General features: G+C 34.5%; 2 protein-coding genes across 5 annotated transcripts in view; one reads left to right on the forward strand and one right to left on the reverse strand.

Annotated features, from left to right (window-relative positions):
- Nucleotides 1-6,518, forward strand: part of PHYHIPL (phytanoyl-CoA 2-hydroxylase interacting protein-like) — a 34,386-nt gene extending 27,868 nt beyond the window's left edge. Inside the window, exons 4-5 of the mRNA XM_005865104.2 lie at nt 3,115-3,232; nt 5,263-6,518. Of these exons, the coding sequence (XP_005865166.1) occupies nt 3,115-3,232; nt 5,263-5,797 (653 nt within the window). The 3' untranslated portion in view covers nt 5,798-6,518. The remainder of the gene's footprint in view (nt 1-3,114; nt 3,233-5,262) is intronic.
- Nucleotides 6,328-17,098, reverse strand: part of FAM13C (family with sequence similarity 13, member C) — a 129,241-nt gene continuing 118,470 nt past the window's right edge. For 3 of the 4 annotated variants that reach the window (XM_005865105.2, XM_005865107.2, XM_014538711.1), the window contains 4 exons: nt 14,440-14,535; nt 12,713-12,909; nt 10,901-11,002; nt 6,328-7,828 (listed from right to left, as the gene is read on the reverse strand). In XM_005865105.2, coding sequence (XP_005865167.1) covers nt 7,705-7,828; nt 10,901-11,002; nt 12,713-12,909; nt 14,440-14,535 — 519 coding nt within the window. In that variant the 3' untranslated portion in view covers nt 6,328-7,704. The remainder of the gene's footprint in view (nt 7,829-10,900; nt 11,003-12,712; nt 12,910-14,439; nt 14,536-17,098) is intronic. The other variant, XM_014538712.1, reaches the window with a different exon arrangement.

Consider the following 17,098-nt stretch of genomic DNA (forward strand, 5'->3'; position numbering starts at 1 on the left):
ATCAGGATTTTAAAAAGATTCCCAGGTGATTCTAATGTGCAGCCAAGGTTGAGAACCACTGGTCTAGGTCAGTGGTTGGCAAACTGCAGCTGGCAAGCCACATGCAGCTCTGTGGCCCCTTGAGTGTGGCTCTTCCACAAAATACCACGTGTGGGCACGCATGTACAGTGCGATTGAAACTTCATGGCCCATGCACAGAAGTCGGTATGACATAGCAAGTGGTTGAGTGGCCTTAGCATGTCATTAGCATATTATGCTTTGATTGGTTGAACGGCCAACCAGACACTTAGCATATTAGGCTTTTATTATATAGGATGTGCTTAGCTACTGCTTAATCTCAATATCTTCTGTTTTTTCTTAATCTACAACTGAGTATAAAACTTCAGTTGGTATGCTGAATGGATGGAATTCTGTTATTTTGATTTTACCTTTAACCCTTTTTATGAGAAAGTTGCTAAGTATTGTGACATTCTTGGTTGCTAAGGATTTCAATGTTTTAGAGCAAGGAAAATATCTCTCTGGTACCATATTTCTTCCTATCTAAGATGTCATTGATTGTAAGAAAAAAATACTGCCAATTAAACTATGAAATTGTGTTTTCTTAGCACATTTGTCACACTCAGGTCAGACATACTAAAATGTTTTTTAAAATACATATTAGAGCCAGGGGACTGTCAAGGGCGGGGAAAAAAAAAGGACACATATGTAATACCCTTTGTAATACTTTAAGCAATAAAAATAAAAATAAAAAATAAAAAAAGACACTACAAAGAAAAAATAAATAAATAAAATACATTAGAATAGATGAAATATGGTATTGATCATAGACCAGTAATCAGTAAGGAAGTAGCTGAAGATTTCTATATTGTATTAATAGAGTAAAGAATTTTCATTGACATAACTTTTACCTGTATTTGATGTCATGTTGAAATTAATATAGCCCCTCAATTTCTTTCCTGAATTAAAATTCCTATTTGGAATCTACCTTGTGTTTACTTCTCTTATAGCATTTCTGTCCACTTACTTTAATTGTGCCTTCCCAGGGAGATTTAAGTAAGATACAGTAATATACACACACATTCTCTTTGACAATGTTTGAATTCATGCTATTTTCCATAAGACTAAATTTATCATAGTATTTGTCCATTAAAAAGAGCTGTAGGCCGGCTGGTGTTGCTCAGTGGTTGAGCATCAACTCATGCACCAGGAGGTTGCTGGTTTGTTTCCCAGTCAGGGCACATGCCCAGTTGCCAGCTCGATTCCCAGCAGGAGGCATGCAGGAGGCAGCTGATCCATGTTGATGTGTTTCTATCTCATCGCTGTTTCTATCTCTCTCTCCTTCTCCTTTCCTCTCTCTCTAAAAGCAATAAAAACATACATTTTTTAAAAAGAGCTATAATTTACCATTTGACATTAGGGAAAGGTGTGAAATATTTATCTTACGGAAACCCTTTGGCACTTCTAGTTCAGAAACTTATATATATCATCTATCAATTGATACACACATTTATTCTATAACCTATTTAACTATATGTTTGCTTTATTTCTATGTATATGAAGGAAAACCTATGTCTTTTGTTTAGAGTGATCTCCTTGTTGCTCTTATATTGAACTAAATCCCATAATTCTTCTAAAGTTATAGGGTAAATAATAAGGAAAATACCAGCTTTTAAATGTGCCACAAAACTTTTCTCTATTTTGCATCTTTATTTCCATGAGTAAAATATAAGAGGAACTTAAACTGTTTAAAGCTTGTTTCAATTTATCAAAATAATTCAGAGACTGTTTCACCTATCTAAGCTTTATCTAGAACCTCGACTGTAAATTTTGAGAGGGCTGTTTTGTATAAATTATCTTTTAATCTGGACATTTCATTCACTCAACATTTATTGAGCACATACTGTGTGCTATGCACTGTGCAAAGTATTGGAAGTAAAACAATACCACAGACTAATCTACTTCTAGCCGCCTATGACAGATAAAACCCTGTGTTTACCCCATAATAAGTCATAGTTGTCTGTATATTTATCTCCTCCTTTAGACTCTGTGTTCTTTGAGAGGAAGAATACATTTTTTATCTTTTAACCTGATCATCTAATTTTGCATGGTACTTTGTACATCTTATGTTCTAACCTAAATAAATGTTTGTTGATCCAGTGAGTAAACAAACCATGAGCAATTCAAGTAGGCTGCTTTTATTTGTAATCTTTGTAGAAGAAAACTTCTGCTCACCTTCTGGTACGGGAGTTTGACAGTAATCCTCAATTTCAAAACAGAAAGTTGGCGAAAAAATCAGGTTATTTTGAGAGATGATTTAGACTTTCATAGAGTCTTGTATACTCGAAATTAAAAGCTAACCAGATCTAACCTCTAAAATACTAACCGCATAAACATTTGGCAAATCATTAAACTCATAAGCCATATATAATATATATATATTAGCTTTATTAAATTTCTGCATCATTAAAATCACCATATTTAATCTACCTTGCCAACCTCATAGATTTAGGGAGTAAATTAAATGAGTATTATTTCGACTCCCTTACATTCTATTTGCTGTTTATTTCAGATTATAAACTTTTTAAATTCAACTTATCAGCTGATTTTTCTTCAATCATGGTGCTGACTGACATTACTTGGGTTATGCAGAGTCTGTATCCCTTAACATTTTGGTTTAGGATCTTTCACTTCAAAGCATGAAAAAATGCAAGAGTATTCTAAAAAACAACCATAGACCATAACAAAAATATTTTTGTAGAAAGAAAAATGTGCCACACAAAGACAATATTTTCATTGTTAAATGTAACTTCCTGTTTACTAAGATGAATTTCCTAAAGGTGACCATGGTAACAATCTTCAATTTATTAAGTACAGTTGGTACTTATGGTAATATTTTTTTCTCTAATCATCATTTATCCCCTCTATGCCCTCTTCCATCTTCACCAACCCTCTTCCCCCCACAATCACCACACTGTTGTCCATGTCCATGAGTTCAGTTTTTTTCTTTTTTTGCTCACTTCCTCCATCCCCCCAACAGCGTCCCCACCAGAACTGCCTGCCTGCTATCTATGAATCTGTAACATTTTAATAACAGACTTTTTTTGTTATTTTCAGACTATTCAAAAGTTCATCTAACACAACTTTTGGAGAAGGCTGAAGTGATTGGAGGACGGATGCTAAAATTTTCTGTGTTTTATCGTAACCAGCACAAAGAATACTTTGACTATATTCGGTAAGGATCAAATATATATATATATATATATTAGCTTTATTAAATTATATTCAAAATTCTAGGCTTAGGTTTACCTTGAGTCTAGTTCTGGGAAATAGCAATTTTAGTTTTCTTTTCAAAATAGTGAATTATACTCTGATTTTATTTCCCAGAATAATTAAGTAGAAAAAGTTAGATCATAGGATTTTTTCCACTTCATTTAGATTCCTTTCCATAATCATTTGTAATACCAATTCCTGTCTATTTGAGTAAAAGATCTTAAACCTCCAGGATTTATATTGATGATCATTTCATGTACACACTCCTCTAATTCTCAATAACTCAGTGCCTCTATCTCATATCAACTACTAAATCTTCACCTCTTCTGTGGATCTCTTTAAGATGTTAAAAATGAGAGAACAAAAGAGTGATTATTTCCTGAAATATGGTGAATCGGGTGGGATTTTTAGATTTCTGCCTAGGTGGAAAGCTATAATCTGTTTTCTTAAATTATTCATGAAGATGGTTTCCTTTTTTAAATTGTTGGTTTGAGAGAGAGAGAGATCCACTTATTTATGCATTCATTGGTTGATCTTGTATGAGCCCTGACTGGGGATCGAATCCTCACCTTGGCATATCTGGACTATGCTCTAAACAACTGAGCTACCTGGCCAGGGCTCTCTTGTTTACTTTTAAATTACAGAGTTTGGCCAGTATTTCTAAGATAGCCTATGTTTAGTCTTGGGAGCAGTTTCCAAGAATTTTAAGCAATGGGTAATTTCAATACTTACAGCCCTTTTATATTTGTATGAGAAAATTTCAGGAGAGTAAATAGGCAGATGTGTTTTGTACAGTGAGACTATGTCTTTTAAAATAAATCCTATATATAGGTTCTAAAACTTTTAATTTATAATTAAAAATTATAGTAATCCCTATGTTATTTCTAAAAGCCTTGGTTTCATGTTAAACTCTAAAGCATTCTCAAATTGACAAGATTGTTTATGAAAAATTAGGAAACTTTGTTTCATACTAGCTTAGTTTTTCTTAAATCAAGATCATGGTTTCAGATTTAGATCAGCTCCAAGTTGTGAAAAATGAAAAAAGTAAAGATCGTAGAGAGAGAAACTAATTTAGGTGGCCTTATTGTTCAAATGAAGTACTTTGCAATATCATATATGTATATATATTTTGATGTCAAATCATTTCTGCCTTGTATGTTTTAATATCCTATGAATACCAAGTTTAGTTCATGACTCTTTTAGCTGGTAAATTTTCTACCCTTAAGTCTATATAACTCATGGTGGATGCCATTCACTTAATTTAGAGAGTACAAAATGAGAGATACAACACAAATTATTATACCTGTCAACTGTTAGATAGAAATGATCATATATACTTACCAAGAAAGGTATTTCTTTTATTTGTTAAGCATAAAATTTGGGGGGGGAAAGATCCACTATTGCCATTTTCTTTAATAGAATTAAAAACATCTTTGGTATTAGGTTTAGATTCCTGGGATACTGCCAATGTCTATTTTAGATGGCCACTGGAGGTCAGCATTCCTCCGATTTTCTCTGTTCTTTGGGCCCTGACCTTCTGTTTTCAGGTCCTTGAATACTCTAAAATTAGCTTCATCTGTTTCAAAAATTCTTCCAAGAAAAAAAAAAAAGGCAGAGCATGGAATATGCAGAGTTATTATATACGTAGTTATTCCAATATGCTAGTATTAAAAATGTATTTACTAATAGGGAAATTTTTGCTGGATTTTTCCATGACAGTTATAAATTCATGTAAATTCATTTGTTTTTTCTGAGCAGGAAATTTATTATGTTAAAGACCTCCAATGTTTGCAACAGAACATTCTTACCTATGGTCAAGGCTAGAACTTAGCCATCTATAGGTAAGGTAAAAAATGCATTCTGCTTGATGTGATATAGGACAAACATTTGGGCTCTTGACAGTTGACTTTTAGGCCTATCACCATTCAAATCTATAAATCAGGAGCTTTCCCACTATTGTACCAAGCATTAACCGTTTCTTTTCTCTTGCAGAGAACATCATGGGAATGCTATGCAGCCCTCTGTCAAGGATAACAGTGGCAGCCATGGCTCTCCTATCAGTGGAAAATTAGAAGGCATCTTCTTCAGCTGCAGCACTGAATTCAATACTGGGAAGCCACCCCAGGATTCACCTTACGGAAGATACAGGTTTGAGATTGCAGCAGAAAAACTTTTTAACCCCAATACTAACTTATACTTTGGGGACTTCTACTGTATGTACACTGCTTATCATTATGTGATTCTTGTTATTGCCCCTGTGGGATCACCAGGAGATGAATTTTGTAAGCAGCGCCTTCCTCAACTAAATTCCAAGGATAATAAGTTTTTGACCTGCACAGAAGAAGATGGGGTGCTGGTTTACCACCATGCCCAGGATGTCATTTTAGAAGTCATTTACACTGACCCTGTGGATCTTTCTCTGGGCACCGTGGCAGAAATCACTGGTCATCAGCTCATGAGTTTGTCTACTGCAAATGCAAAGAAAGATCCCAGCTGCAAAACCTGTAATATCAGTGTTGGACGTTAATGCCCACTTTTCTTACTCTTATTCAGTCCCTTTCTTTCCCTTAGAAGCATTGATCCTCTGTTGTCCATTTTCATTACCAGATGTTTTCCACTGAAGCATGCATTTGCCGCTATCACCAAAAGCAAACTTCCACTTTTCAAATTTCATTCAGAGCCGTTTTAGTGTTTCCTATTCCCTACCCTTCCCACGACTTTCTCTGATGAAATATCCTGTTCTCCTTCTGACACTTTATTATCTAGATGCTGCAATGTTTTTATTTTTCCTTTATGCCAAACTTAACAAAACAGTTATATAGACCGCTTTAGCAAAATACAAAAATAATGGCTTATAAATGGTGTTTAAATATGCATTCATTTTTATCTACTGAAAAAATATTGGGGTAACTCCAAACCGCATGAAAAGGTGTAATTGCAGCATGAGTTAAATATTGAAGTCTAGAATTGTCAGCACTTCCAACTTGTTGTTTGACAGTGTTATTTATGTTATTTATATTAGCTAACAGGAAACAATTACTGTTTCAACATAATAAATATAATAGAAAAATATTTTATTTGTATTGTATAAAATATTTACAATCATATAGAATATATAGTTACATTTTAATAGCAATTGTACACATGTCATGAAACCATTTCCCTTATCAAAGATGTAGTTTGTAAACCTCAAACAGTTGTGTATCTGTCCTGTGACAAGTAGATGACTTTAATTAAATTATGAAGGACATTATTCTGATTCATAAAAGTTACAAAATATTAGGTAAATACAGAGAAAACAATTAAGACTCTGAAATAGTCAATATTCTTCCCACCCAAACTATGTGAATTTGTTCAACATCATGCTTAAACATTACAGAAAATAGAAATACAAACATGATTGGTACAAGAGAAAACGACGACTTTTTACTTATTTTTACAAAAGCAAAAACAAAACAATATAAAGTTGACGAAACAAATAAAATATTCTGGCTTTTTTTCCAAGGTGTCATAGCAAACAATTTTCAAATCTTTCATTTTATAGAGAATGAAGAAAGCTCTTTGACTTGACTTTACAAAGTATAGACCTTGGAACATTAAGAAAAATGCATATTCCCAATGAAAAAATAGTTATATAATCTTAGTTATAGTAAACAAAAAGATTAGCAATCATAGCTATAATCACATTAGATATATACTGCAGACACTTACCTATCCAAAATACCTATTTTCAAATTTTAATACAATATTTTATTTTAATATAAACATCTGTCAGTTATAGACAAAGATAATTCACAAAGTACATGCTATCAGAATGAACTTTGGTAATCAGAAATGTAAAATTTCAATTAACATAAAATAATGTGCTATTTTTATAGAAATAAAAAATTAGCAGTGACACATTCTATTATATTTTAGGGTACTAAAAGCCTAAGCAAACAAAGGGGACAAGGTAGATTTTTTTTATCACTTAAAAATCTATCAGAAGTTTCAAATAAATTACTTTCTTACTATCTATATTCCTTCCCACCAAAAAAGAGTTTCTTTTCCTCCTCTTATTTTTAATAAAATCATACTTTTTCCATCAGCATAAGCAGTCTTTGGACACTAAATAGACTTCCCTCAACAAGTGAGTGTTTAGATTTGATAAAATATTAGATGTTTTCCGAAAATATTATACTGAACGAGTTTTCTCCTTGGCATAGAGGAAGTTGACTTTTATTTTTCTAATTATACTGTTACATATTGTATTTCCCCCCACTTAAATCTCTCTTCATCATTTTTAATTACACTTGCCATCCCTTCTTAAAAATAGCTATTACTACCACTAAAGTGCTTCAGTTTTCATTATGTCAAGACTACTTACTCAGCAAGAATGGCAGAGGAAAATAAACTTTATCTTGGATGAAAATGATCACAAACATTTCTTAAACTTCAAATAGTTTTGGCCACATCTTGCTTGCTGATTAGGACCTCTAGTAGTCTCAGTTTGGCTTTTATGTGCTTATATTCATAGTACTCATCTGCCATGGGTATCCTATCTTCCTTCTGTGGACTTCTGCAAAACAGAAAATACCATCTATTAGTTCACAATGAAGCAAGTCATTACAAATCCTTTCATAATTCTTGAGAAAGTATGGGGTAACAGTTTCCACTTGGTTTTTGCATTATGTCTTTTTTACCTTCCCTTTCACCTTCATTCACTCCCTCTTCCATGTATTATTTAATAGTAACCTTTGAGAACTTCAATGTCATAGGTATTTGGCAAATATACAGTATAGTCCAATACATAGACATATCAATAGGGCAGGTGAAAAGGTCTGAGGGTTTTTTCCCCTCAGAACAAGGCATTCCTTGTCTAGTCATTCTCCCATTATCCATGCCACAGGTCCATGCCTGTACAGAATGTTCCAACTTTATAGTGATAATGGTTAAAAATATCAAGTAAAAACACTACAGAAATCATAGTAACAAAAATATTTTATAAATGTATGGTAATATAGGGAAAAAAGCTCAATGACTATCTTACAAACATTAAATATTTCCAAGTTTTCTTGAAATTATAATACCTGTTTCTGCAAAAGTATAGTAGAATCACTGAGTTCTTTAAGAAATTTACAAGTGTACATTTCAGTGGTTCTCTTAGCAAACTATACTAAGACTAGACATGATAATGCATAGATTTGTATACGTATGCATTCTAACTACTACATGTTCTTGCCATGTACTTTGAACAACAATTGGGAAACATATGCAGTTAAAACCATTTGCCTTCCCACAAAAATGTTGCCAGGACATGTTCCCTAAAATGCAATAATTGCTTCAGGATCTCAGAAGACTCTTGCTTGATAAGATGGCCAATTGCTTTTAAGACATTTTTATCCATTACTTTGAAATACAATGGGTAGAAAACATGTGAAATCACCACAACTGCTGCTTAATATACTGAATATAGAAAACAAATACTCTCCAATATTACTATGACTGAAAATGGGTAAATAGCAAATATTTAATGTTTTACCTATACCCCCTTCTATTTTCCAGTACTGATAAAGATATATTTATATCTCAACAAATAAAAAAGCTAACCCCTAAAAGGTAGTTATCTACTTGTATTGCACCACTATACAGTGTTATGCAATTTCCAGTACAGAACTCAGACTAGTACTCAAATCTGTAGACAGGGTTCCTTTTAAATGTCAAAATTATGTAACATAATTCCTTTGCCTCCATTCTTTCTTATGGGCCAAATTTATCATGACTGGGTGTCTAAATGCTGCCTTAATTTGTGTACATATATATATAAGTGAATAAATTATCTATTTTATAGGAAAACAGGAATAATCCATTCTGTGACTTTCCCTGGTTCTGTGTACTCCATTTTGGCTAATAAATAAGAGTGCATTGGCCCAAATGAAAAATTTTGCTAGTATTTCCTGAAGCAGTTTTACCATTATATAAAAAAAATGCTTAAAGTGTTTATTAGCATAGTTCCTGGCTCATAATTGTTAATAATGTAAAATCTACATATAATGTCTCATGCATGATAAATATTACAAGAACATTTATATTAGCTTAAAATTTTTAGTAATCCATGGTTATGTTACCTTATGGATAGTTAGGCCTTTCCAATAAAATGTCTTATGAAAACAAGTTTAAGATACATATTTTGTAGCCATGCAATAATTTGTATTATATCACCACTTTTGCATTTAGTTGAAATGTATTACCACAAGAGGGCATACAACCTCAGTCAAACAGGATTATCTGAAATGGATTCAGGACTAACAGGTTCAGGAGAATACTGTACGTGGAACATAACTAACTTCCCTGTATATCAGAGGTTATGCCAAGTACCATTGCAGATCCACTAGGCAAGACTACTAGTACAAAAAGTTCTCAAACTCTTTATAGTAGACTCCTTGGTTCAAAGAGGTAAAAATATAAATGTAAAAGTTGTATGGAAATTTTATAAAAGGAAAAATGGAAATTGCAAAAACAAGAAATTATGTTTTATAGTCTAAGTTTTTAACAGCTATGTGACATTCTCACTAGATTAGTTAGCATCAGCAAAACAGTAAGTAACTTGGACTTGTACCAATCAATTGGAAAGGAAGATTCCAAGCAGAAAACTAGGTTGGTTACATCTGTATTTGCTAAATGCATAAAGTTTCTGACTTAGTAGGTCCAGTTTTAGTGAACAGCCCTGAAGAACTGAAATGGAAACACGGCTAAGAGGTGAGTAGACTTTTCCAAGATGCTTTAGAAAATAGCCTCTCTCTGTCAGGGCAACCCTCATTCTGCTGAAATGAAAGTTCAGGAAAGGCGGATGTGTAGATGGAGAGGACTACCAAGGAGCCAGTGCAGCACTGACTCCCACCTCTGCCATCTAAATAACTTTGTGACTTTGGGAAAATTATACCCTTTATTATTTAAGACTGATGACCCCTATGACAGCTATGGCTTCCCAAAATATTCCAGGAAGTGCAGTCATTTCATCATGGAAACAGGCTCAGGATAGTTAAGTGATTTGTCACTGTCTCTTCCAGAAGTAGATCAGTAACCCATGTATATAATTTTGTTGACTATACACCAAAATTTAGAGGAAATTAATGGAGTACATAATGAGACACTTGGGACAACACAGAAAAAGAGAAGACAAATAGAGGATATAGCTAAATATTTTTGAAGGGGCAGAAAGAATCCTGACCAAAATCCTGAAATAAAAACATTAAGGGCAGATCCTAAAGTTTAAGAGATATATTTAAAGAAAAGGAAGAATTATTTAATAAATTAGAGAATAACTTGTAGAACAAATAAGTTATTTGGGCTAAAAATCAGATTTTTTAAAGGTTTAGGTAAATTCAATAGTTATTATTTAAAGTTAGGGATTTTTGGAGTTCATCCTTTATTTTTAAACTCTGATGTGATACTTGATAGTTACAGCCTTCCATAAAACATACCTAATAATGGATTATCAGAATGTTGCATTAGACAAATCCTGGGTCTGAGTCATTATGGGAATTGTATATATCTTGCATAGAGTCACTGTTCCTTAAAAACTTTTAGTTCATTCTTAACAATAGTTCCCCAGGAAATATTAACTTAAAATATTCCTCTGCAAACTTACCTTCCTGTTTGTTTAAAAAATTGTTCTTCAAATTCTCTTAAGGCTTTCCGAAGTCTCTTCTTGTCAGCCCTAGTTTCTCGGAGATGGTCAAGAAGTACAGGCCTATATCAAATAAAATATATATTTGCCATAACTGAGCTCTGGCATAATTGAGAGATCATGAGTAGATTTATCTATTTAGCAAAAGCATATAATGATACAGAAATGTTTTGCCTAAAAGGGTATCTTTGAATCAGTATGGCACATGTAGAGCCTGGCCATAGGGGAGCACAAAAACAGAGGAAAGTACTTAATGAAAACAATGTCATGGGAAAAGGAGAGAGGACAAGGACAAATAGGAGGTAAGCAGACTGAGTCCATTTAAAAAGTGGTGAAGGTAAAGGGCATATAAATCGATGTGGAAGAAACAGACATTTTGAAGGAATACTCATCAGTATTTGGTGATAGACTGAAGAGGAAAAGATTTTAAAGAAAATTGTATCCTTAATCTAGAGTATGGGGAGAAGAGCAAAACCCTTGGGAATGAAATCAAGATCCCCAAAAAAGCTACATTGCAAATTCCACCCATTTCATTCTAAGACAAGAGAGAAAGTCATATACTTTAGAGCAGGAAATTGTATCTGGTGAACTTGTGTGTGGTTTCAGAACTCTGAGCTCTGAACTCTGGGCATTTTCATTAAAAAAAAATTCATTGCATTCAAAAAAAAGTCTACCACCCCAAATAAGAATAGCTGCTTTAGAACAACTAACCAACCAACCAACAAATAAAGGAAAGGAGGGAGAAAGGAAAAGATGAAAGGAAGGGAGGGAGAAAGGAAGACTGATTTTCTGCTTCCAAACAGGTCACTCATCTGTGAGCTGAAATTCATGTACCAAATGCTTCTATAAGCACACTAAAATCTCAATTAATACTTTAGTCCTTAATCTCACCTCATATATTTGCAGGGATTATATCCCTATCTTGGAGCATACAGTTACCACATTATAATACACATTAAAGAAAATCTCATAATCTGGCTAGTAATATACAAACCAAAGGAAGGTCAAATGACCAAGAGGAATGCCCTCTACTGAATGATGATAATGACACCACTAATGAAAAACCAAATAGCTCCTGACTGAGGGGCCATTAAGAGACAAAGGGCGGCTTATGTAACTTAAGGTCAAGGGGATTCCCAATCTGGAGAAATCATCTTTTGTAAATGAAGTGGACTATGATAAAGGTTTTAACAACTATTGACTCAAGATCTCAATTCCTTTTCATATTTTCAAAGGGCAAGAATTAGACTGGTGCCAGGCCCCGGGGAAAAGATGTGCAACTGTAGCAAACAACCTGAGCATTTATGGCATCCTTAGGGAGCCTTGGTTCCTCATGGCATTGTCTTCTCACTTCTCCAGTTAAGAAGACAACCAGATTACACTTTGAAGGCCACTCTCTGATGGCATTTTTTAAAGTTTAGCCCTGACCGGTTTGGCTCAGTGGATAGAGCATCGGCCTGCGGACTGAAGGGTCCCAGGTTCGATTCTGGTCAAGGGCATGTACCTTGGTTGCGGGCACATCCCCAGTAGGGAGTGTGCAGGAGGCAGCTGATCGATGTTTCTCTCTCATCGATGTTTCTAACTATCCCTCTCCCTTCCTCTCTGTAAAAAATCAATAAAATATATATATGAAAAAATAAAGTCTAATAGCGCTTCTGAATTGTGTGTGTGTGTGTGTGTGTGTGTGTATATATATATATATAAATAAAATACCACAGACCAGAAGGCGTTAAAAGGTGACCCCATTCATTCATTTTTAGGATTCACACTCACATGGTGGCTTCATGTAAATTGGACATGGAGAGGGCTGGTGGTTTGATTTCTTTCTTTTCATCTGGTAGCAGGACCCTTACAGGTTCAGTCTCAGAGTAGGTGAGGTGATCACCACCAGGAAGGTAAGATGCTGGATTTGGCAAAGAAAACTGTTGGCTTCTTTGTGTACAGTCTTCATCAGAGTCCTCTTCCTCCTGCTTATTGTGGGCAAAGTTAAATGAAGTCACAAAATGCTAAGTGCCTCTTGAGCAGTGGTTCTCAACCTTCCTAATGCCGCAACCCCGACCCTTTAATACAGTTCCTCATGTTGTGGTGACCCCCAATTTCATTGTTACAAATTCAACATAATTAAAGCATAGTGATTAATCACAAAAACAATATGTAATTATATATGTGTTTTCCGATGGTCTTAGGCAACCCCTGTGAAAGGGTCGTTCAACCCCAAAAGGGGTGGCGACCCACAGGTTGAGGACTGCTGCTCTTGAGGAAGCAAAAACAGGATGGGGAACCATAGATAAACATCATGAAAACAGTAGATAACCCTTATGCCTACTGAGAACCAAAAAGGAAAAACCAAGAGGAACTCTTCCTCAGTTGCATCAAAAAATTTACAGAAGTTAATGAGCAAAGAAATACCCATGCTGGGCTAAAATGCTAACCAAGTTCATCTCTGTTTGTTGGGCCAATGAAGGCATAAGCATCCAAGACATGGAACAATCTGGGCTGCATTGCCTAGTAGTCCCTCCCTTTTACCCAGACCTTCTGGGCCACAGCTTCATAAGTTATATGGGTCAGGATGGCAAAACACCTCTTGCCATCCAGAAATACCTTAAATCAGATCTTAGTGTGGGCCATAATAAAATACTGAGGATACTCAGAAAATTGACAAATTCAGGAAGAGTTCTATGAAAGCCAAAGCAAAATGAAGTTATTCATTCCTTAAGCTGTTCTGGTAATGCTTATCACAACCAAAAGACTTTTTTGCGGAGCAAGTTCTGAAAATCATACCCCATTTTAAATTATATTTACTTAAGGAGAAAATTCCAAAGATTATGAATCATTATTGTCGTCTTTAAAACTGTGTAAGTATAAATGTACTCAAGTATATTTAAACTTATATTTGTTAATATTTCCTTTTATATTGACCAAGTGACTGTTTGAATATTGATGGAGTAGGGTTTGTGGTGCTTTTCTAGTTCTGTATTCCCATAAATCATTCTTTATTAAAAGTAGTCTAACTCAATTTCAGTAGTCATATTTTCTATTGAAATGAATCTACTTATATCTTTACAGTGATGGTCAGATGGTACCAAAAACAGACGTTGCATTATATCAAGTAACACTGCCAATTATCTTGTTAAAGTTAACTAACATAACTTTATAACAGAATAGAAAGGCTGTCTAGCTGTGTTGTAAATTAGACAATGCCAAACTGAAATCCAAGGTTTGTTCTCCTCACCCAAGCAATGGAGCAAATGTTAAAACTGACTTCAATATTACAGTTGCCATAGATTCCTGTTTCATAATAGTTTTAATCATCAGCCACTATTAAGTAGAGTATCGGGGTGGAGGGAGACCACTCTTCTATTTTTTTAAAATAACTGGCCTTTTTAGCAGCATATACTGCCAAGAAGGCTCCTTTATAACTTCCATAGTGCTGCCTCCCTAACCAAACATCACTCCAAAGCACAAGTACAGGTCTGGTTAATGCAAGCATCCTGACTCACAATTGTTGGAATCAGGGAAGGCGTTGACAAGATTTGCTTGATAATCCGGCATCGATCATAAAGAGGCTTTATGAGGTTCTTGTCTTGCTTAGTTACCTGGAAAAAAAACAACAACACATGAAATTAATTACTGTTCCTTTCTCACATAGGAATTAAATTGATATTTTTAGCAGGCAAAAAAAGTTCTGAATCCTCAAAGTAAGGGATTATAAAATATAATGCAACAGTAATTAGAAAAGGGGAAGTCATTTATAAGATACTGTATAAAGCACATGCCAATTTTCTTCTAGGAAAAGTTTCTTAAAGGATAGGTCCTAGTTTAGAAAGATGTTTTTAAAGCTTTTTGAAGGAATCTTCAATGTGTAAGTGGTAAGGAGTCTGTTCTTTAATTATTTTTTATTCTTAAAAAACCAATGGGTGATCAAGACCTATTGATTTTTCTTCTGAAATGTTTTGTATCTGGACCTTTGTGATTATATTCACAAACATTTACCTCAGGTCTTCATCACTATATGCTTAGATTATATACTAGCTTACTGGCTAGCTCTGACATCAAAACTATTTTGGATAAGCAATTAACTTCTCTGAATCTTCAATTTCCTACCTATACAAGGAAGTTAGAGTTTCAAAGCTCTTTCCAAATAAAAAATTCCATGTCTTGTTCCACTAATGCATTCTATTACCCCTCTACTATATGACCCATCTCTCAGCACTATTTTCAACAGGTTACTGGTACATTGTGCATAGAAGTTTAAATAGCTTCCTATTTACCTATGTATCCACCTTCCTACCTCTTCCATCCAAAGTGACCAGACTTCTCTGCTTGCTTTGCTTTCCTCCCTGTTGTATCCTATGTTAATTCATGACATATCTACCACAACCACCCTTTCATTCTGGACCAATGGTTCTCCTTTGGCATGTAGTGGGAGGGGAATGACAGAAATTGCCCATAGCCCATAGGTATCTTTTATCAAAGTACAAGACATAAACGGGGAGGAAGTAAAGGTCTGAATTTTCAAAGGGGGTGGTTTTTTAGATGCATTAAAAAAAACTATATATGAAACTTTCTTTTTCATAAACTTAATGGTAATCTCACACACACAAAAAAACCCAAACTGAGACACGTAACTTAAAGGAAAAAGAGGCAACTGACCAAATTGGAGATGATATTTGCAAACACAGATTTACTGTCAAAAATATTTAAAGAACTCATAAAACTCAACATCAAACAACCCAATTAAAACATGACAGAGGACCTGAACAGACACTTCTTCCAAGAAGACAAATGGCCAATAGATACATGAAAAGATGCTCAAATTCACTAGCTATTAGGGAAATGCAAATCAAAATTACAATGATACCACTTCATACCTGTTAGAATGGCTATTATCAATAAGACAAGTAATAAGTATTGGAGAGGTTATGGAGAAAATGGAACCCTCATTCACTGGTGGTGGGAATGTAAACTGGTACAATCCAGCAATCCCTCTTCTGGGTATCTACCTGAAAAACTCGAAAATATTTATTCCCAAAGATATATGTACCATTATGTCCAATGCAGCATTATTCGTGGTGGCCAAGATATGGATACAACCAAAGTGTCCTTAGATAGAGGATTGGATAAAGAAGATATATGGTACATATATACAATGGAATACTACTCAGCCATAAGAAAAGATGAAATACTGTCATCTGTGACAACATGAATGGACCTTGATAATATTATTCTAAGTGAAATAAGTCAGAAAAAGCTGAGAACCATGTAATTTCACTCACATGTGGGATACAAAACTAAAACGCAGGCACAGACAACAGTATGGTGGTTACCAGAGCAAAGGGGGTGGAAGGGTAGAAGAGAGTACAGGAGGCAAAGTATATGGTAACAGAAGATTATTTGACTTTGGTGGGCACACAAGGCAATATACAGATCATGTATCATAGAAATCTATACTTGAAACCTATATGATCTTATTAACCCTAATAAATTAAATGTAAAAAATAATGAAATGTATTAAAGGGGGAAAAAGTGGGATCTAATGAGATAATTTCAAATGCTAAAGCGCTAATTGAGCCAGAAATAATACTAGCTACTTTGAAAATTTACAGTCCTCCCTTTGATTCTGTTGTGGCTTCTGGACTCCCTCTTAAGACACACATTATAGCTGAAATAGCCACTTCATGGTTTACTATGTTAAAGCTCTCCCAGGAGCAATACTGAGGCTTTAGATAGGCCTACATGCTAGTGCAGATGCTCTCTAAAGGACCGAACTTTAGCCTACCACAGAGATACTTGGTTTATTTGAAGGGGCTTCTGACATTTATTAAATTGTTCAAAAGATACTTTATTGTAAATAATTAAAGTAAATTGCCACTTAAACAAAGATGACATTTGAAGAACTCTTCAATTATTCTTTGATCTTCAGACTCTCATTGCATGTCCCTGTTTTACTTTGATGCCTCAGTAGGATAACCAACCATCCCAGTTTGCCCAGGACTGAGGTGTTTTGTAGGATATGGAATTTTCAGTGTTAAAACCAGCACAATCCATGGAAACTTGGGGTGGTTGGTCAACCTGTTCCTCAAAGATCTTAAAATTAACATGTCCAGAACAGACCTCTTGAGTTGTCACTCCCACTCCCAATGAACCATCACCAACTTG

The sequence above is a fragment of the Myotis brandtii genome, unplaced genomic scaffold (assembly GCF_000412655.1).
Source record: "Myotis brandtii unplaced genomic scaffold, ASM41265v1 scaffold196, whole genome shotgun sequence".
Taxonomy (NCBI): Eukaryota; Metazoa; Chordata; class Mammalia; order Chiroptera; family Vespertilionidae; genus Myotis; species Myotis brandtii.